The 21,877-nt window shown below is 38.1% G+C and overlaps 1 protein-coding gene across 3 annotated transcripts in view; it reads left to right on the top strand.

Annotated features, from left to right (window-relative positions):
* LOC307152307 (uncharacterized protein) overlaps positions 1 to 21,877 on the top strand; it is a 147,951-nt gene that overhangs the window by 115,571 nt on the left and 10,503 nt on the right. For all 3 annotated transcript variants that reach the window (XM_079860835.1, XM_079860836.1, XM_079860837.1), the window contains 6 exons: positions 34 to 396; positions 479 to 526; positions 11,336 to 11,713; positions 11,798 to 11,854; positions 12,779 to 13,162; positions 13,247 to 13,303. In XM_079860835.1, the coding sequence (XP_079716961.1) occupies positions 34 to 396; positions 479 to 526; positions 11,336 to 11,713; positions 11,798 to 11,854; positions 12,779 to 13,162; positions 13,247 to 13,303 (1,287 nt within the window). The remainder of the gene's footprint in view (positions 1 to 33; positions 397 to 478; positions 527 to 11,335; positions 11,714 to 11,797; positions 11,855 to 12,778; positions 13,163 to 13,246; positions 13,304 to 21,877) is intronic.

Consider the following 21,877-nt stretch of genomic DNA (forward strand, 5'->3'; position numbering starts at 1 on the left):
AATATATTTTCATAACAGCTAATCTTTCTGCAGACCCCTGCTACACCTACACTGTGCTGGACAATCCATGGAGATCCATCAGTAATGGATATAACTACAACTGTGACTACTATGTCTCCTGGAGCGGCTGGTATCGTCTCTTCATTAATGGCGTGAGCGCTCATATCCCAGACACATGTGTTGCTCAGTACAGATGTGGCACTTATTACCCACTGTGGATACGTGGTGGACACCCAACAGTAACAGATGGAGTCGTCACTCGAGATGTCTGCGGTAATGATGGGAGTTACTGCTGCTATTACGGGTCTTTACCCATTAAAGTCAAAGCCTGTCCAGGCAATTATTATGTCTATGAGCTGGTTAGAACAACTGTGTGTTATTCAGCATACTGTGCAGGTAATTATATTCACATGAGCTCTTACTACACATTCATGATATTTGTCTCTGTTTATTAATCACTATTCATCCAAACTTTCAGACACTAGCAGCATTAACACCAGCCCTACAACTGTGACCATCTCACCTGGTAATGTTTAATGTTGTTTTCTGAATGTTTTCTAATGTATGTAGGCTATATGGTAAATTTGAAAATGGATTTTAACATGAATATTTGCCTCAAAAGTCATGGAAATGTATTTATAGAAATGTATGAAACCTGTAGATTGTTCTCAGGTGTGGCTGGCTGTCATTCACTGTACAGTAGTTCTGAATATGCCACACTTAGTCAAAAACAGTACTTGTTGTGTTTTTCATTATAAAGAACTATATCCCTGATAGCAGATCAACATTGAATCAAGGTTGAAACTTAACACTGATTTTTTCATCAGGCTTACACCCTGAAATAATGTAACTTCAATGATGAAGAATAGATCAAGATCAACCGAAAATCGATATTTGTTCAACTTAAATTATATCATTTCATTTACATTGAATCAACATTGAAACAATATATAATGCCCTTTTCACAAGATGTAAAATAAGTCTCTGATGTCCCCAGAGTGTGTATGTGAAGTTTTAGCTCAAAATATCCCACAGATATTTTCACATAGAATGTTAAATTTGTCACTTTTTGAAGGTGAGCAAAAGAGGGCGGAGCTTCAACAGCTTGCACTCACACAGACAGTCACTGAAAATGTCAAACACTTTAAGCCTTTTATGTTTAAACCGGAGTCAGACAATGATGGAGAGACTCAAGAAGAAGTGACAACATGTAGAAGCAACAGGACATTTCTGAATGGTTAATTGATGAATTTATGTAGCTTATGTGTAGTTATCTTCTAGTCATTGATTAGCATATTCTGTCTTGATAATCTATAAATCGTGTTCAGGGTCCGGGGTTTATGTAAATTCTAGGGTTGGTGACATCACTAACCCTGGAGGAATGTGGTGTAGTCTCTACCAGCCGTTTAAAAATCAATTTCTTTAAAAGCAAATATCTCCCGTTGCTTTGAACTTTGAGCGTCGTAACTTTGCAGATGTTGTTCATGCTAAAACAGCAACATTACACACTAACTAAAGTTAAAAAAAAGTGAAATCATAATCAACCACCCCTTTAAATGAAATCATTTCATTTACATTGAATCAACATTGAAACGATATCAAATCAATCTTGCTTTATGTAAAGCAGGATTCAATGCCAGATATAGAATATACATTTATATACTATAAATTTCTTTATAATAAATAGTTACCATAACACTACTGGATCTCATGCTGTTGAATCACAGGGCAACTATAATCAAACCTAAAAATTACCAACACATCACCATATATTCAAAATTTAGACACAGGATGAGATCAGAGATTCAAGTCAATAGATCAACAGTTTCCCAAAATCACCTGACCATATTTTCTCTTGACTTTTTTCCCATAACAAATGTGCTTTATTAACAGACAGTTAGAGCAGCAACTGGTTATTATAAAAAAAAAAAAAAAAAAAAAATGAAAGATTCACAAAACATTTTGCGTCTTTGCAATATTTAGACAGACATCAAGAATCAGCACATGAATCTCAACAATGGTGACAATCAACAAATATATTTTTGCTGCAATGCATGCTGGGTACCAGCAGAGAACCAAACACGGTAACACTTTATTTCAGTGGTCCACTTTAGACATTCTACTAACTATAAGTAACTTTGCAGCTACATGTCAACTAACTGTAGAGTATCAGTAGACTGTCTGCTTAATATCTGCTAACACTTTATTGTGATGCTCCTCCAACAGACATTCTACTGACTATAAGTAAGTTGGCAACTACATGTCAATTCATTCTCCTAACCCGAACCCTACACTCAAAAAAAAAATTGTGTCTAAACATAAGATTTATGTATTTGAATTGCATAACAAATTTCCATGCATTTGGATTACATAGTTTTAACATAAACCAATCAATAATCTGAATGTGATTCATATTTTTAAGTCATATCTAAATTAAACAGATAAGATTTATGTAATTGTATTAATAAACTGAATGTGATTTATATTTGTCAGTCGTATGTAAATGAAACAGGTAAGATTTATGTAATAGTACACAGAAAAACACCCATGTTAAATTAACACTTCTCAGTGTTCATATGTGTGCACACTACAGAGTTAAAGCGGTGTTGAAGTTAATGAGATAATTAAGTGATGATTGAGCATTAATTATGAACACCTGCTGTTAACAAGCAGAATCACTGAAGGAAAGAGAAACACAAGAACTACAACTGACTTCAGCCACAGTCTTAGATGAAATCAACTGAAGAGAAAAGAAGACATTAAATCTGTGAAGATCTCTGCAGAGGAGGATTACACAACTCCACAAACAGCATTACCAGCTTCACTTATTACTAACCAGACTGACTTTATTTCATTTCCGTTTGAATGAAATCAATAGTTGTATTTTAAAGTCACCATGATGGTGGTTAGCGTTTGCTTTAGTTGGGCTCTTGACCATTGACTCTTTAATCTAACATTTTCTCTGGCTGCTATAATTATGTGTTTATAAAACACATTTGTTGCAGCGAAAAAGCCAAGAGAAAAAGAGATCAGGTGATGTTGGCTGTTTATTGATGAAGGTGTAATTATCATATTGTGGCCTGAATCACTTATCTTTTTCAGTGTCTAATGCTTTGATTATTGGGGTTAGGGCTGAACGATATTCTGTTTTAACATCGACATCGCGATGTGCGAATGAGCGATAGTCACATCGCCGGAACATGCGATGTGAAGGGTAACGTTAGTAGTACCCATAAGAGAACGGTAGCACACAGTAAACACGAGTTTGTTGAATGGCTTTTTGCTGGGGTGACATACGCGTTCTGCGTGCCTGCACAGTGATTGGTTCGCTGTGCCGCAGCTCACCGCTCACAGCCAACATTCAAAAATGCGCGACGAAGAGGATCCGCCGCAAAAAAAAAAGTCAAAATCAGCTATTTGGGACTAGCCTATTTCGTCTACAAAAAGGAGGATGTTGACCAAAAAGAGGTAGGCTACTTTGCTGGAGTGTTATAAAGTTGTGGATGGTTGTCTTTTTTAAACATTCGTTTATTTTTCGTGTTCGCATTTATGAGGAAAAAACAATGTTACGTGACATTACGGACGCGACCGTTATGAAAGCGACACTAAAAGACTGCTTTAAAACTTTCACAGAGACCTCAAACAGAAAGCACAAAGCCTTTCTTTAAAACGAATTTCGTTTTGTATTAATTGTATCTTAATTTTAATCAGTATTTCATTATCCAATTTCCTGGATTTAATAATGATTAGCCTAATAATAATTAAATATAGCAGCCAGCGCCTGAACCCGAGATTAAGCTATGATCCATGAACCGAAACTCAGTGTAAAAGGTAGCCTACTCGCCTCACACACCTAAAAAAAAAAAAGAAAGAAAGAAAGAAATATATCTATTATCTACAGAAATCTCTACTTTTAAACAGAACCATTAAAAAATATATAGCTATATTTAATCTGTATGAAAAGTGCATTTCTCCCGATCACTGCTGCGAAGATCGCGAGTCAGTATATTGTCAACTTCATCTTTACAGAAAACACTTGTTTATTAATAAACAATTAAAATGTCTCATTGTAATATTTTACATATTATTAATCATTACTTTTGCTGGGTCTAGGTGCCGTTTACATGAACGCGTCACTGAATCAGCACAGAAAACAAATTTTCGGGTCCAAGAACGTTAGGTCCTGTGTAGAACGTTCACCGAATTCTGAGAGAAATATGTTTCTGGAATAAAATATTAAGTGGCCTTTTTGTTACTTAATGTAATGAAGCTTGCTTATTAGTGAAATTATTAATAACATGGAATGGTAATTATTGACTTTAGCCTGGATTGATGGCTCGCAATATCGCGATATATATCGTTGGGAAAAAAATATCGCAATGTAATTTTTTTTCCAATATCGTGCAGCCCTAATTGGGGTTATGTGATTTTGTTTTATTTATTATAGTAGCTGTGTGACCTGACAGCATTAGATCCAACAGTTAATCAAATAATATAAAGAATTTTAAAAACATTTAGTGCATTAAACTTTCTCTTCTACATTATTACTTAGACATCAAGAATCAGTGTATGACTCTCAACAATGGTGACAATCAATGAAATGCTTCATGCTGCAGTGCATGCTGGGTACCACCAATCAAAACTCACCCATATCTCCCAGCATGCATTGCGGCATTAATAAATTATGCATCTGGATTTTTTGTATCTTTTGTCACTATTGTTGAGATTCATATGCTGTTTCTTGATGTCTGTGTGAGTCAAAGTAATGCCATAGATGAAAGGTTTTTGTGCACTAACTATTAAAAAAAAAAAAAAAAAAAAGTATATTGTTTGATAAACAACACTGTTAGATTTCATGCTGTAAAATCAAATGGCTTCTTTTATGAATAAAACAATATTAAAAAGCATTAGACACTGAACAAGATCAGCGAATGAGGCAATTACATGATGATGACTTTGTCGTCATCATCATCAATAAACAGCCAACATCACCTGATCTCTTTTTCTCTTGGCTTTTTTGCTGCAACAAACGTGTTTTATATACACATAATTATAGCAGCCAGAGAAAATGTTAGATTAAAGAGTCAATGGTCAAGAGCCCAACTAAAGCAAACGCTAACCACCATCATGGTGACTTTAAAATACAACTATTGATTTCATTAAAACGGAAATGAAATAAAGTCAGTCTGGTTAGTAATAGGTGAAGCTGGTAATTCTGTTTGTGGAGTTGTTTAATCCTCCTCTGCTGAGATCTTCACAGATTTAATGTCTTCTTTTCTCTTCAGTTGATTTCATCGACTGTGTCTGAAGTCAGTTGTAGTTCTTGTGTTTCTCTTTCCTTCAGTGATTCTGCTTGTTAACAGCAGGTGTTCATAATGCTCAATCACCACTTAATTATCTCATTAACTTCAACACCGCTTCAATGGTACTTTAACTCTGTAGTGTGCACACATATGAACACTGAGAAGTGTTAATTTAACATGGGCGTTTTTCTGTGTACTATTACATAAATCTTACCTGTTTCATTTACATACGACTGACAAATATAAATCACATTCAGTTTATTAATACAATTACATAAATCTTATCTGTTTAATTTAGATATGACTTAAAAATATGAATCAAATTCAGATTATTGATTGGTTTATGTTAAAACTATGTAATCCAAATGCATGGGAATTTGTTATGCAATTCAAATACATAAATCTTATGTTTAGACACAATTTTTTTTTTGAGTGTAACACCTAACCATAACCTATCAGTCTACTGACAGTCTACTACAGCCTTCTAATACTCTAATGAGAGTTAGTTGACATGTAGTTGAAAAGTTACTTATACACTCTTAAAACGGGTGTGTTAAAAACAACACAACCTGTGTTATATCTTAACACACCTGTGTGTCTAGTTAAGGACAACACATTTTGTGTTACTTTTAACTCAACCAGTGTGTTATTGTTCTTAACACAGTGAGTGTGTTAAAATATTTAACACACTAATGTGTCATAAATCACACAATTTGTGTCATAGATGTCATATATGTGACCAATTAAAACACTCTTAAAATGGATGTGTTAAAACAACACAACCTGTGTTATATCTTAACACACCTGTGTGTCTAGTTAAGGACAACACATTTTGTGTTACTTTTAACTCAATCAGTGTGTTATTGTTCTTAACACAGAAGTGTGTTAAAACCTTTTACACACTAATGTGTTATAGTTACACAACTTGTGTCAGATATGTGTCACATGTGACTGTAGTCGGTGTGTATTTGCCAGAGTCACTTTCTGTGTTTTTACAACTGAGTGTTTGGACGAACACTGAAACGTATTGTTAACTTGTGTTTATGGAGTCCAGTGACGTTTAATAAAGAGTTTGTTTGAACATTTGGATGTTTTAGACATCATGAATCTACATAGACAAGCTCTTATTGAGAATTAACTGAGTTTAGATGTTGATGCGTCACTGAATGTTTTATTTGAAGTCACCAGAATCGTGATTAATGGCTCCTTTATTTGAGCTCTTGACCCTTTACTCTTCTTTTAGTTTTTTTCTGGCTACTTTTAATGTATTTTAATAAAATACATTTGGCAAGAGATAATATGATCAGATGTTTCTTGATGATGTCATAATGAACAAGTGCTGATCTGATCAAGTTTATGAGTATATGGATGGTGCGCATTTAATTTATTTATGTGCTGTTATTTATAGCAATCTTGTGATACTACATCATGCTATCCATCATATTAAAACATGTTTTCCAAAAATTGTAATCTGCAGCAGAAGCTAGACAAATACAGACCTCAAGAATCCGCGTATGAATCTCAACAATGGTGACAAACGAAAAGCTTCATGCCGCAATGCATGCTGGGAGTCATGGATGAGATGTGTATGGTGGCACCCAGCATGAATTGCGGCATGAAGCTTTTCGTTTTTCACCATTGTTGAGATTCATACGCGGATGCTTGATGTCTGTTTGTTACCATAGTCTGTAAAGTCCTGTACGAACGGTATTTAAAAATAATTTGAAGCTAATTGTAATATGATAATCCTTTTAAAAGTACACTAATCTTTCAAATATTTAACTCTTGCTTAGCTTAACATTTTTACATGTTCATAGTGATAATATTATTATCTGAGCATGTTTTTCTCATGATTATTTCTGCTGTTTCAAATGTGTTCAAATAAACACACTTTTACAGCAATCAGAGTAAACTAATGTTAAAGAGTCAAGGGTCAAGAGCCCAAATAAAGCTGACACTAATCACGATTCTGGTGACTTTAAATGAAACATTCAATGAATCATCAACACCAAAACCTGTTAATTCTCAATAAGAGCTTCTGTAGAGTCTGACAGAAATAAAGTTAATCTGGTTATTAATAACAAGTGAAAGCAGCATTTGAAAAAGACATTGAAAAAGAGGCATGATGTGATTGGCTGAAAAAACAACAACCGTTAATCTTTAAGTTTTCATGAATTAAGATTGAATTTATTTATTTGAATGTATTGTTTTATATATTTTAGAGCATTTTATGGGATACCATATAAAAATACCTATAATTTTTTTCATAAAAACAAACTCTCCTCCACCCAGTGCTATTCTATCCAGAGTTACATTTTAACACACATTGTGTGTTAAAAATATACACAACACAACATGTGTCAAAATACCATCAACACATGCTGTGTGTTGTTTTTTAACACATCTCTTTTAAGAGTGTAGTTAGTAGAATGTCTAAAGTGGACTATCGAAATAAAGTGTAACCCTAAACGCATCGATGATTCCCAGCTTACATTGCGGCATGAATAAATTCTGCAGCTGAATGATCTTACTATTTTCTTTGTTTGTGCTTTTGTTGTGATTTTAAGTAGCCTGTTTTGGGATATTTAGAGTTGATCTGTTTATCTGAATATTTTATTGTCACTATTGTTGAGATTCATTTGCTGATTGTTGATGTCCAAGTTATGCTATTGTTGTGCCCTTAAAAAAAGGGACAAGTAACGGGAGGAGGTTGAAGAAACACACATGCAGCTCTTGCCTTCACTCATCTGTATTGAATGAGTTTTTGAACAATGTGTACAAGAAAACATACATTTCAAGTCAAGTCAAGTCAAGTATATTTGTATAGCGCTTTTCACAATACAGATTGTATCAAAGCAGCTTCACAGTATTAAATTAAAATAATACAACAAGGTTTGTTTCTAGTGGAATTTATTGATTGATAAAATTAAATTAAATATCCCCAAAATATCCCCAACTGAGCAAGCCAAAGGCAACAGTGGCAAGGAACCGAAAAACTCCATCAAGTGACCTAATGGTGTCCTAAAACTCCATCAGGTGACCCAATGGAGAAAAAAAAAAAACCTTGGGAGAACCCAGGCTCAGTCGGGGGCCAGTTCTCCTCTGGCGTTTATGAACTAGAGGCCGGATTGTAGTTTGAACTGTAAGATTAAAAATATTATATGAATGCCTGGCCGAAAAAATGCGTCTTTAATCTAGTTTTAAACTGGGAGAGCGAGTCTGAGCAACGAACAGTATCAGGAAGGCTATTCCAGAGTTTTGGAGCTAAATGTGAAAATGATCTCCCTCCTTTGGATGATCTGGATATCCCAGGTATGACCAAAAGCCTCGAATCTATTGATCTTAAAGAGCGCGATGGATTATAGGACGATAGAAGATCCGTTAAATAGACTGGAGCTAAGCCGTTTAGGGCTTTATAAGTCAGTAGCAATACCTTGTAAATAATACGGAACTTTATAGGTAACCAATGCAGTGATGATAAAATCGGTGTTATATGATCATATTTTCTTGATCTAGTTAGAACTCTAGCGGCTGCATTTTGGACTAACTGTAGCTTGTTTATTAAGGATGCAGGACAACCAGCTAATAAAGCATTACAGTAATCTAGTCTCGAGGTCATGAATGCATGAACTAACTTTTCTGCATCAGAAACTGATAGGATATTACATAGCTTAGCAATGTTTCTAAGGTGGAAAAAGGCTGTTTTTGTAACATATGAAATATGATTTTCGAAAGACAGGTTACAGTCAAGTATAACACCCAGGTCTTTTACTGTAGAGGATAAAGTAACAGGACATCCTACGATGTTAAAGTTGTATTGTAAGAGGTTTTGTGGGCGGTTTTTTTGAACCGATAATATTTCAATATTCGTGCACTCATCAGATTCAGGACCACAGTCACAAATACCTTCTTAATGCATTCTAAATGATCTTTTTAACTAAATTACCATATGAAATGTTAATTGTTTTAAAAAATATATATATATATCAAATGACATTTCAATACTTTTTTTTTTAAATGAGTTCTCACATAATGCTAAAATGAATTATACTTTTAACAGTATTAATTGCCTCAGCATGACATGAACTCACCCTTATAGTGATAAATACACAATAAACCTTACAGCAAAAACATGTGGACATAGCAGCAGTAGCTCGCTTAAACACCAACGACAAAGAAAACACTTGCATAGCGGGACTCGGACACGACGGAGCCATGAGGTCTCTGGCTGCTAGCATAACACTACACATCTTCTCAGTTAGCACAAAACTCTTTAAACAATATACACATGCAAAAACGTCTCTTTTACTCATATAAAACTACAGTAACATAACGAAATGTACTATCAACGTGTTAAAATTTACATTGCTTTGTGAGTGGTAATTACCTTAAAAAAAGTGAAAAGTAACGGGAGAAGGTTGAAGAAACACGCACAGGCAGCTCTAGCCTTCACTCGTCTAGAATGAGGAGGAGAAGCGCGATCCCCTACTGAAGCCCCGAGGCATTACCAACACATTGACGAATAATCAACCCATACAGACAAGAATCAGCATTATCTGCATTCCACTTATTAATATTACTCGTTGTTTAATTTTAACACAGTGACAAAACTTAATACGCATTCTGATATGAACATTAATATAACAGACTATTGTAAATTAAATAATGAATTAGGAACTATACTTTCACATACCACTTGTCACACTATATGCTTTTTTTTGTGCATCACTCATAACTGATTGCTGTAATATGTATTAATAATATAACACACTTTCCATATGGAATTAAACTGCATGAGTCATGCTTATTTCATAACTATCATCATAATTAGGTCATCAATAGAATATAGCCAGCATCACCTGATCATACTTTCTCTTGGTTTTTCTTGTTATAACAAATGTGCTTTATAAACAGTTGTTAGGATTAATTGACAGCTGCTGTCAGACTCTAAAATGGAGAGTGATTGGAGTGATGCAAGTAGCTTTGCAAAAGAGCTGTCATTTGAAATCAAGGACTTTTCTCCCCCACCTTCACTCCTCACAGGGTCGCAAGACGACATAAAGTACATGCATCTGATGAGTTTTATCGAGTTGATGTCAATAGCACGCGCTCTCTGTAGGCATATTCATATTTAGCCACTATGTGAAAAAAATCCAGCAAACTGCGCCAGCGTGTTTGTCGACCCCAGTGGATTAACTTTAGCCTAACCATAAATTGTGATTAAAATATATATGATCACTCACATCAAGACGCCGCTGCGGTGGTGGAGCCCATGCAGGAGGAGCAGCGTTTGGCACTGCGTCGCTTTTCAGCGCGAGCTGTGTGGAGAAGCTCATTTCCACCTCTATTGTGTTGGAGAAGCAATCCCACGTAAAATGCAGGTTGCACACTTGAGCTCTAGGCGGGAACTCACGGTCTTCCAGGCCAAGTGCATGCAAACACTGGTGCATAATTTCCAAGTCTGCTGGAAAGCTATGCAGTCCAGCAGTGCTGTTGCAACCAGCAACACTACACCTGCGTACCATCCTGACCACTATACTAAATAAATCTACGCTAAATTGAAGCTATTCTAACTGATGCAATACTATGCTACTAACTAACTATGCTTCTAACAATCATACACTAACAACTATGCTAGGCTACACAAAATAATCTAAATAACTATATAAATGCTATGCTAAATAGATGCTAAAATACTCAATTCCAACTCCTGGCTCGCTACAGTGGTTTTGATGAAATGAGGGGTTTTATACAGCCAAGGGCGTGGTGAGCTGGAACCTGCTTACGTCACGCAGTACCGCAAACATCCAATAGGAAAATTCAACTGCAGTAGCCACCGTTCAACCTGAAGAGGGCAGCACTCAGACGTTTTTACACCATATATTGTAGAATTAAAACACTTTATACCCAAATGTCAAAAAGTTACTTGAATCAATGAACAGCACTAATAAAGCCCCATTCTTACAGATCATTGACTAAAAAATGTTGGTTTAGGGTTTAGTTACCCTTTAATATAGGTAATCTCTCTGCAGACCCCTGCTACAACTACAATGCGCTGGACAATCCATGGAGATCCATCAGTAATACATATGCTTCAGTCAGAAAGTGTGACAGGTCTGTCTCCTGGAGCGGCTGGTATCGTCTCTTCATTAACGGCATGAACGCTCGTATCCCAGACACGTGTGTTGCTCAGTACAGCTGTGGCACTGATATCCCACTGTGGATGCGTGGTGGACACCCAACAGTAACAGATGGAGTCGTCACTCGAGATGTCTGTGGTCACTGGAGTGGTTACGCGAGTTACTGCTGCTTTTACGGGTCTTCTCCCATTAGAGTCAAAGCCTGTCCAGGCAATTATTATGTCTATGAGCTGGTTAGACCAACTGTGTGTAATTCAGCATACTGTGCAGGTAATTATATTCACATGAGCTCTTTCTACACACTCATGATATTTGTGTCTCTGTTCATTAATCACTATTCATCCAAACTTTCAGACACTGGCAGCATTAACACCAGCCCTACAACTGTCACACCAGTGACCATCTCACCTGGTAATGTTACACACTGTGTTTCTATTGGCTTATTTTCTGAATGTTTTCTAATGTATGTAGGCTATATGGTAAATTTGAACATGGATTTTAACAGGAATATTTGCCTCAAAAGTCATGGAAATTTTTTGGTAGAAATGTATGAAACCTGTAGATTGTTCTCAGGGTGTCTGGCTGTCATTCACGTACAGTAGTTCTGAATATGCCACACTTAGTCAAAAACAGTTCTTGTTGTGTTTGCAATCTGGGTGCCAGCAGAGAACAAAACACATCGATGACTCCCAGCATGCACTGAGACATGAATAAATTCTGCAGCTGAATGGTCTTACTATTTTCTTTATTTGCGCTTCTGTTGTGATTTTAAGTAGCCTGTTTTGGGATATTTAGAGTTGATCTGTTTATCTGAATATTTTATTGTCACTATTGTTGGGATTCATATGCTGATTGTTGATGTCTAAGTTATGCTATAATGCTTTTTTTGTGCATCACTCATAACTGATTACTGTAATATGTATTAATAATATTACATTTTCCATATGGAATTAAATTGTGCAAGTCATGCTTATTTCATAACTATTATCATAATTAGGTCATCATTAGAATATAGCCAGCATCGTCTGATCATACTTTTTCTTGGTTTTTCTTGTTATAACAAATGTGCTTTATAAACACACAGTTACAGCAGCCAGAGAAAAACTAATGTTATAAAGTCAGGGGGCAAGAGCTCAACAAAAGTGAACATTGATCACAATAATGGTGACTTCAAATGAAACAATACAACGTCAACATAAGAACTTTTGTAGTCTTCTGACAGAAATAAAATCAAACTGGTTAGAAGCTGTACCAAAAGCTGGATTTCTGGTTACATTTTATAATAACAAATGTTTTTCAGAAACTTGTTAATTTCTTAATATATTTTCATAACAGCTAATCTCTCTGTTGACCCCTGCATCATCTACACTGTGCTGAACAATACATGGAGATCCATCAATAATACAGATGCTTCAGTCAGAAACTGTGACAGGTCTGTCTCCTGGAGCGGCTGGTATCGTCTCTTCATTAACAACATGAGCGCTCATATCCCAGACACATGTGTTGCTCAGTACAGCTGTGGCACTGTTATTGCACTGTGGATACGTGGTGGACACCCAACAGTAACAGATGGAGTTGTCACTCGAGATGTCTGCGGTAATGCTGGGAGTTACTGCTGCTATTACGGGTCTTTTGCCATTAAAGTCAAAGCCTGTCCAGGCAATTATTATGTCTATGAGCTGGTTAGTCCAACTCTCTGCAATTCAGCATACTGTGCAGGTAATTATATTCACATGAGCTCTTTCTACACATTCATGATATTTGTGTCTCTGTTCATTAATCACTATTCATCCAAACTTTCAGACACTGGCAGCATTAACACCAGCCCTACAACTGTCACACCAGTGACCATCTCACCTGGTAATGTTACACACTGTGTCTCTATTGGCTTATTTTCTGAATATTTTCTAATGTATGTAGGCTACAGATATGTTATGGTAAATTTGAACATGAATTGAATGAACATGAATATTTGCCTCAAAATTCATGGAAATGTATTTATAGAAATGTATGAAACCTGTAGATTGTTCTCAGGTGTGGCTGGCTGTCATTCACTGTACAGTAGTTCTGAATATGCCACACTTAGTCAAAAACAGTACTTGTTGTGTTTTTAATTATAAAGAACTATATCCCTGATAGCAGATCAACATTGAATCAAGGTTGAAACTTAACATTTATTTTTCATCAGGCTTACACCCTGAAATAATGTAACTTCAATGATGAAGAATAGATCAAGATCAACATAAAATCGACATTTGTTCAACTTAAATTAAATCATATCATTTACATTGAATCAACATTGAAACACTAACAATTCAATCTTGCTTTATGTACAGCAGGATTCTATGCCATTACATTATATATATATAATGTTAAATACAGTTGTATGTCTTATTTCTATTTGCATATTGTCTGTGACTTCTTTCAATCAGAGGCCATAAAGGCTGAAATTAACATGGCAAAAAAAATCAACTTCAAAAACAGCTTTGCCATCTTATTACAAACCAGTTTGACTTGATTTCTGTAAAATCAAGTCAAACTGGTTTGTAATAAGATGGCAAACCAGTTTGACTTGATTTCTGTCAAATCTTATTATGTATTTTTGATTTGATGATCAGTATTTGCTTTATTTGGGCACTTGACCTGACTTCTTAACGTTAACTTTTTTCTGGTAGCTGTAACTGTGTGTTCCCTTTCGTCCTGGGAACTCCGACTTGTCGTCAGGAATTGGGATCACGCTAGGGAGCCAATTGCCTTCGAGAGAATTAAAACAAGCCAATGGACATTGACATGCAAGATTTGCATTCCGCCGCCCGCCTATCAGCGCGGGTATAAAATAGGCGGAAGCAACGCATACACAGTGCTTTTCAGATTTTCACTTAAAACGAGCCTTCAGGAAAATAAGTTTGTCATCTCTGGTGCTAGTGTGACGGCGCTTCAGCGATCATCGCTTCCCCACTGCTGGCCGAGTTTTTCTCTTTAAGGCGAGACACGGCAGGCAAAAACATAGTTTTTTTTTCACTGGTCAATTTTGAGATTTTGGGTTATTTGTCTTCAATAATATGTATTCTTTCAGACTTGTGCTGAAAAAAAGTCCAAAATACACATTTAGGTCTTTATTTTACTACACTTTGTCTGTTTGGAGTGTGCAGATTTCGCCTAAATTCATCAAAAGTTGGCGTTCTAAATCATCCCGCTGCTCCGCGATCGCTCTCTGTACCCCTTCATCTCGTATACCGTTGGAAAGCTCTCTCTCTTCTTTTCAATGCCGTCGGATCCAAATATGGTAATTTCCTGTCTATCAGCAACAAATCATGAAAGTAAAACAGGTGATTTAACTCGAAATGCGCAATCTCATTGGCTGATGCCAATTTCTGACAACGTGATTCGTTCAGAATCGTCACGCGACGTGCTCTGACATTTCCGCGGTAGTTCAAAATGTCGAAAGATATGCGTGTAAAATTATCTCAGAGAAGTCGAAAACAGTTGTCATAAGCTAGAAGACACAAGGGAGTACCAACAAAGACAAAAGATGATGAAATGCCATATGGGTCTTCACATTTTTTTTCATGAGAGCCGCACTGATAAGGACAAGTCAGTAGGAGAGCCATACGTCGTCCTTTCAGTTTCGGTTCTCAATCGACCAAGTGTTTACATGTTCTCTCAATAAACCACCTCTTTCAATCCGATCAAAATTATTTGTAATATAGCTGACACTTTGAGTTCCCAGTCAACACGTTGATCTCACAGTGATCTCTCCATATGACCACAATGTGAGTTCACAGTGAGCTAAAATTGTAACCGCACAGTGCACTCACTGTGTGCTCATATTATGGCCACAATGTGACTCACCCTAGCTAGAAATGTTATTGGACATGGACTCCAACATCGCTCAGACGTCAAATTTTGGTGTAAACACATCAGGCTCCAACGTCATTAAACAACTCCAAAAACAGCATTACCAGATGCACAAAAAAGCGTTATAACATAACTTAGACATCAAAAATCAGCATATGAATCTCAACAATAGTGACAATAAAATATTCAGATTAAATATTCAGATTAACAGATCAACTCTAAACATCCCAAAACAGGCTACTTAAAATCACAACAAAAGCACAAATTAAAGCAAGTAAAGATAATAGATAGACCATTCAGCTGCATAATTTATTCATGCTGCAATGCATGCTGGGAGTCATCAATGTGTTCAGGCCACTAAATCAACATTTTCCCAAAATCACCTGATCATATTTTCTCAAAAGAAAAGAGAAAATATGATCATTAACGTCTCGGTTACGTATAACCCTCGTTCCCTGAGTACAGGGAACGGAGACGCGTCGTCGGGGAGTTCCCTGATGAATTGGGATCACGCTAGGGAGCCAAATGCCTTCGAGAGAATTAAAACAAGCCAATGGACATTGGCATGCAAGATTTGCATTCCGCAGCCCGCCTACCAGCGCGGGTATAAAAAGGCGGAAGCAACGCACACAGTGCTTTTCGCTGAGGAGCCGAACAGTGTCCAGTCCTCCGCGAAGGTACAGTAACATGGCGAAGGGACGACACGTCTCCGTTCCCTGAGTACAGGGTTACATACGTAACCGAGACGTTCCCTTTCGTCCTGGGAACTGTCGTCGGGGGAGTTCCCTGACAAATTGGGATCCCTAACAAAGCGCCATGGTGCTGGCCCCTTCCAGCGCCCAGCTAAGCTACCCTGCAGCAGATTCATGTAAAAGTTGCGGGAGCTAGCTAGGGAATCACACTGAACATATGGCAGTCCCTGAGGTGGTCCCAATCCGAGGGAAGTGGGAGCGTACTCAACAGGGACGACAGAACGAGTCCGTCAAGGGGAAGAAACGGCTGAACTGCACGTGGCATCATGGGTCACCGTAGAGACCACTGGAAAAAACACCCAGTCTACTAGCAACTCCTACTAGAGGTAGCAAACCTGGCGCCGGGCAGTCCGCCACGCCTGTCACCGGAGGGGTGATGGAGGAACTCACGAGGCTCACCAACGTTAGGCGCCATATGGAGCAAAAGACGCACGTATCCGGCAGAGAGGCGGAGTGGCGTAGCAAGCCGACACAACCTATTCCCTCGCACCACTGGCCGTAGCAAGTACTCGGGAGGAAACAGGTTCCACACGTAGGCTATAGAACCTAGCAAACGTGTTCGGTGTCGCTCAGGCTGCAGCTCTACAGATGTCTGTCAGCGAGGCGCCTTGAGCCAAAGCCCAGGAAGCGGCAACACCTCTAGTAGAGTGAGCCCGCAACCTGGGAGGACAAGGCTCACCCAGAGACTCAAACGCTTGGGTGATAGCATCCACTAACCAGTGGGCTAACCTCTGCTTGGAGACAGCCTTCCCCTTCTGCTGGCCTCCGTAACAGACAAAGAGCTGATCTGAGGTCCTGAAGCTTTGCGTTCTGTCAATACAAACCCGCAGGGCAAGGACGCCTTCTCCTGGGGCAGCGCTTGCAGGTTCACTACCTGATCCGCGAAGGGAGTGGTTGGAACCTTGGGCACATATCCGAGCCGGGGTCTCAATACAACGTGAGAAAGGCCCGGCCCAAACTCTAGGCACGATTCGTCGACCGAAAATGCCTGCAGATCCCCGACCCTCTTGAAAGAGGCCAAAGCTAACAGGAGCGCTGTCTTAATGGACAGGATATTAAGCTCTACTGTCGACAAAGGCTCAAAAGGAGGACTTTGAAGAGCTCTAAGTACCAGAGCTAAGTCCCAAGAGGGTACAGAGTGCAAAACACGAGGTGTATTTAACCTCCTAGCACCCTTAAGGAATCTGATGATCAGGTCGTGCTTTCCCAAAGACTTACCTTCTACTGAATTGTGATGTGCAGCTATTGCAGCGACATACACTTTGAGGGTGGAGGGAGACAGCCTTCGCTCCAACCCATCTTGCAGGAAGGAAAGCACGACTCTGATCGGGCAAGTTCGGGGGTCCTCCTGACGGGAGGAACATCATTCGACGAACAGGTTCCACTTCAACGCATAGAGGCGCCTCGTAGAGGGGGCTTTAGCGGAAGTGATGGTGTCTACCACTGCCTGTGGTAGACCACCTAGAACCTCCGCGTCCCATCCAGGGACCAGACATGGAGTTTCCAGAGGTCTGGACGCGGGTGCCATAGAGTGCCCCGTCTCTGAGAAAGGAGGTCCTTCCTCAGAGGAATCGGCCAAGGAGGGGCTGTCGCGAGGAGCATGAGTTCCATGAACCAAGTCCTGGTGGGCCAATACGGCGCCAATAGAAGGACCTGCTGCTCGTCCTCCCTGACCTTGCACAGGGTCTGTGCAAGAAGGCTCACTGGGGGAAACGCATACTTGCGCAGGTCGCGGGGTCAGCTGTGAGCCAGGGCGTCCGTGCCGAGGGTCCCCTCGGTCAGGGAGTAAAACCACTGGCAATGGGTCGTGTCTGGGGAGGCAAACAGGTCTACCTGTGCGACTCCTGGGCTCTTTCTTGGGCTCTTTCTTGCACAGTAAATTCCCTGGTGTTAAATTTAACACCGCTCGGTGTTTATATGGGAACCACCAGCAGGGTGTTAAAAGTAACACTGAAGCAGTGTTAGAGTTAATGAGATAATTAAGTGATTAATTGAGCGATGATTGAGCATTGAAGACACCTGATGATAACAAGCAGAATCACTGAAGAAAAGAGAAACACAAGACTTCCGGAGATGAAATCAACTGAAGATAAAAGAAGACATTAAATCTGTGAAGATCTCAGAAGAGGAGGATTAAACAACTCCACAAACAGCATTACCAGCTTCACGTATTACCAACTAGTTATTGAAAATTATTAGAGGTGTAGATGTTGATGTTTTATTGGAAAAAATATGTTTTAGTAAATTTACCATTATGGTGATCCGTGTTTGCTTTAGTTGGGCAGTTTGACTCTTGGCTTTGCTATGCAAGTTTGTGGTCTTTGTAACAGTGTTTATCAAAACACATAATTTGTTACAAAGTAAGCCAGAAACAAAGATGATCAAGTGATGGAGTTTTAACCATCATGAAGTAGAACATTAGTAGACATTCTGAATTATGAAGTTTTTTTCTATTCTTTTTTTTTCTTTTCGAACATTGTGGAGCAAACTATTTAAGACACACGCAGACACCAAGAATTAGCATATAAATCTCAACAATGGTGACATGCTTCCTGCAGCAATGCATGCTGGGAGCCAGCATATTATAAATCTAATGGCTCCCAGCATGCATTGCAGCATGAAGCATTTCACCATTGTTGTGATTCATATGCTGATTCTTGATGTTTGTGTGTGTGCGTGTGTTTTCGGTTTATTTTCTCGCAATGTATTTAGAAGTTAAAATTCAGAATGTTTGATCTTTGGGGAAAAAAATATCAATGGTAAAAATCTGTTAATAACAAGTGACCTCTTTTGGTCAGTTATGACATTTGTCAAACAGTTTTTTTTTATGATGATGATGAAATACATATCATATATTTGTTTATGGTTTCCTTTGCAACAAATTATGTGTTTCAGTAAACACTGTTACAAAGACAACAAATAAAAACAATATATAAATTGTCAAACCACCCAACTAGAGGAAACACGGATCGTCATAATGGTGACCAAACATTTTCAATAAAACTTTAACATCTAAAAATTTGTTCATTCACAAAAAGAACTTCTGTAGAGGAATGGCAGAAATAAGGTCAAACTGGTTTGTAATAATATAGATTTCATGTCTTTTCAGTTGATTTCATCTAAAGCTGTGTCTGGAAGTCAGTTGTAGTTCTTTTGTTTCTCTTTTCTTCAGTGATTCTGCTTGTTATCATCAGGTGTCTTCAATAATTGAACAATCATCACTCAATTAATTATTTAATTATCTAATTAACTCTAACACTGCTTCAGTGTTACTTTTAACACCCTGCTGGTGGTTCCCATATGAACACCGAGCGGTGTTAAATTAACACCGGGGAATTTACTGTGTGGGCTCAACTGGGCTCTTTCTTGCAAGAAAATTATATCTATGAGAAGTTTCAGTCTGGATTCAGGCCGCACCATAGCACTGAAACTGCGCTCGTTAAAATCACAAATGATTTACTTTTAGCTTCTGACCAAGGCTGTATCTCAATACTAGTTTTACTTGATCTTAGTGCTGCGTTCGATACTATAGATCACACAATACTCTTAGATCGACTACAAAATTATACTGGTGTTCAAGGACAAGCATTAAGCTGGTTCAAATCATACTTATCTAAACCGCTACCATTTTGTCTATTTAAATGGAGAAAAATCGATCATACCTCCAGTAAACTATGGAGTGCCGCAGGGATCTGTGTTAGGCCCTCTGTTATTCTCAGTATATATGATGCCACTTGGAAATATTATAAGGAAACATGGAATTAGTTTCCATTGTTATGCTGATGACTAGTGATGTAGAGTCCTGTCTCGAGACCGATTTCTGCTTTCTCGGACTCAACTCGGACTTGTTCCTTCGAAGACTCGGTCTTGACTCGGACTCGACCCTTCAAAGACTCGGTCTTGACTCGGACTCGGCATAGGCGGTCTCGTCCCCATCACTAGTCCACTAGAATACATACCACTAGAAAATTTTCATTTGCTCTGCATGTCCTAACTATGATTAAAAAAGTCAGGGTGGGCTTATCATGTTGATGACAGAGCAGCACTGTTGAAGCAGTTTAGAAAAATAGGCAGAAGATGATGCATGTGGTACAGTGATGCGCGGGTTGATCCGAAATGAGCGCGCGGTTATGAGTCATCCAAAAATATTGTTAATGATATTCGGGTCGCGGTCGGTCGGGTCGTTTGAAATAAAGATGCCAATTAAACCTTTGTAATTTATATAGTACTAGAGAGCATATGAGCGGAGTGGAGCGGTGAATCTCCGCTCATCATCGCTCACGGAAATGTTCGCTCCCCCGCTCAAAGCTACATCAGGCCGCTCCGCTCATCATCTCTCAGCGCTCAACGCAGTTTGCTCCGCGCTCCACTCAAATCGCCCCCCGCTCGCTCCAAAAAAGGAAAAAAAAAAATCTACATGTATATCACTTTTAGCTTAGACCACAGCCTTACCTCCTAAAGAACTGATGAGCAACAACAACATTTTTCAAATAGAAATGTTTTATTTCAAATGACAAATTAGGCCTGTATAAGGAATAGCCTAGCCTATAGCCAAAGTCCTGTAAAATTAAACGAATAAATGGGCCTAATAATATAAATAACAATTATATAAACAAAAATATAGCCTACATAAAAATTTTAAAAGTAAATTTACTATTAGGCCAGAATTTTGATAAGTGAACTTTTGCGCAACGCGCACGATTAAAATTTAAATGGGTGTATATCCATTGTACACACATACTGCTGTAAAATAAAACGAATAAATGGGCCTAATAATATAAATAAAATTTATATAATCAAAAATATAAAAAATATATACATAAACGTTTCAAAAGTAGGCTAAATTAGCCTAACTATTAGGCCAACATTCTTATAACTGAACTTTTGCGCAGCGCACAGGGTTAAAATTTAAATGGGCTTGTATCAATTGTTTGAATATTACGCTATATTTAATTTACACTTTGTTACAGGTTACCGTATTCAATTTGCTAACCTTTTGCTTTCTTCCCAGCGTGTTCACATCACACTGCATGTTTACGAGAGATGTGTCTTTTTAGTAGGGCTGTACTGTCCTAGTCGATTAGTCAATTAGTTGGTCGATACGTTCTGGTTCGACCAAAATTCTGATTGGTCGATTTTCTGCCGCGTTTTTATTTCATCAGTTTTGCCGCGCTGAGGCGCGCTCATTTCATCAGGTGGAAAGCACTAACTGCTAATGGGGGTGTTTTCAGAGTACCTTTGTTTCACTGTAACAGTCTGTCTTCAAAACACCCCCCTTGTTTTCACCTTTTTTGGATTAGTTCAACCCAAGAGAGAGCGTCGAGCGTAGAAGGTTTGATGCTGAATATTATTTATTTAATTGTGAGAGCGTTTAATAGTCAGTCCTCTTCTAACATGTCAACAACAAAGAAATCGACAGTGTGGCAGCATTTTGTTAAAATTGATAACAGGAAAAAGGTCGAATGCAAAGTTTGCAAGCAACAGTTTTCCACAGCTTGACGACAAACATGACATATCATCTAAAAGTGGTAAGCTCACTTGTCTGCGTTAGCTTGCCCTGTCTGTTTTGAGTAGGCTATGAACATATCAGAATTTGCATATTTCAATGTTTTAGTGTGATAACCTAACTTTTTTATTTTTTATTTTGAGCCTAATGCGCAATTGCGCTGTGCTGTTGGTTGTGTTAGTTTTGAGCCTAGGATGCTTTATTTTTCAGTTATGCACTTTATTTCGTTTCTGCTCTTGATCTGGTTTGTTTAATAAATATTTTTTTTTTTTATTAAAGTGGACGTGCCTTTTGTGTTTATTAAGAGTAAAAGCTTTA

The sequence above is a fragment of the Squalius cephalus genome (assembly GCF_949319135.1).
Source record: "Squalius cephalus genome assembly, chromosome: 2".
NCBI classification, from domain to species: domain Eukaryota; kingdom Metazoa; phylum Chordata; class Actinopteri; order Cypriniformes; family Leuciscidae; genus Squalius; species Squalius cephalus.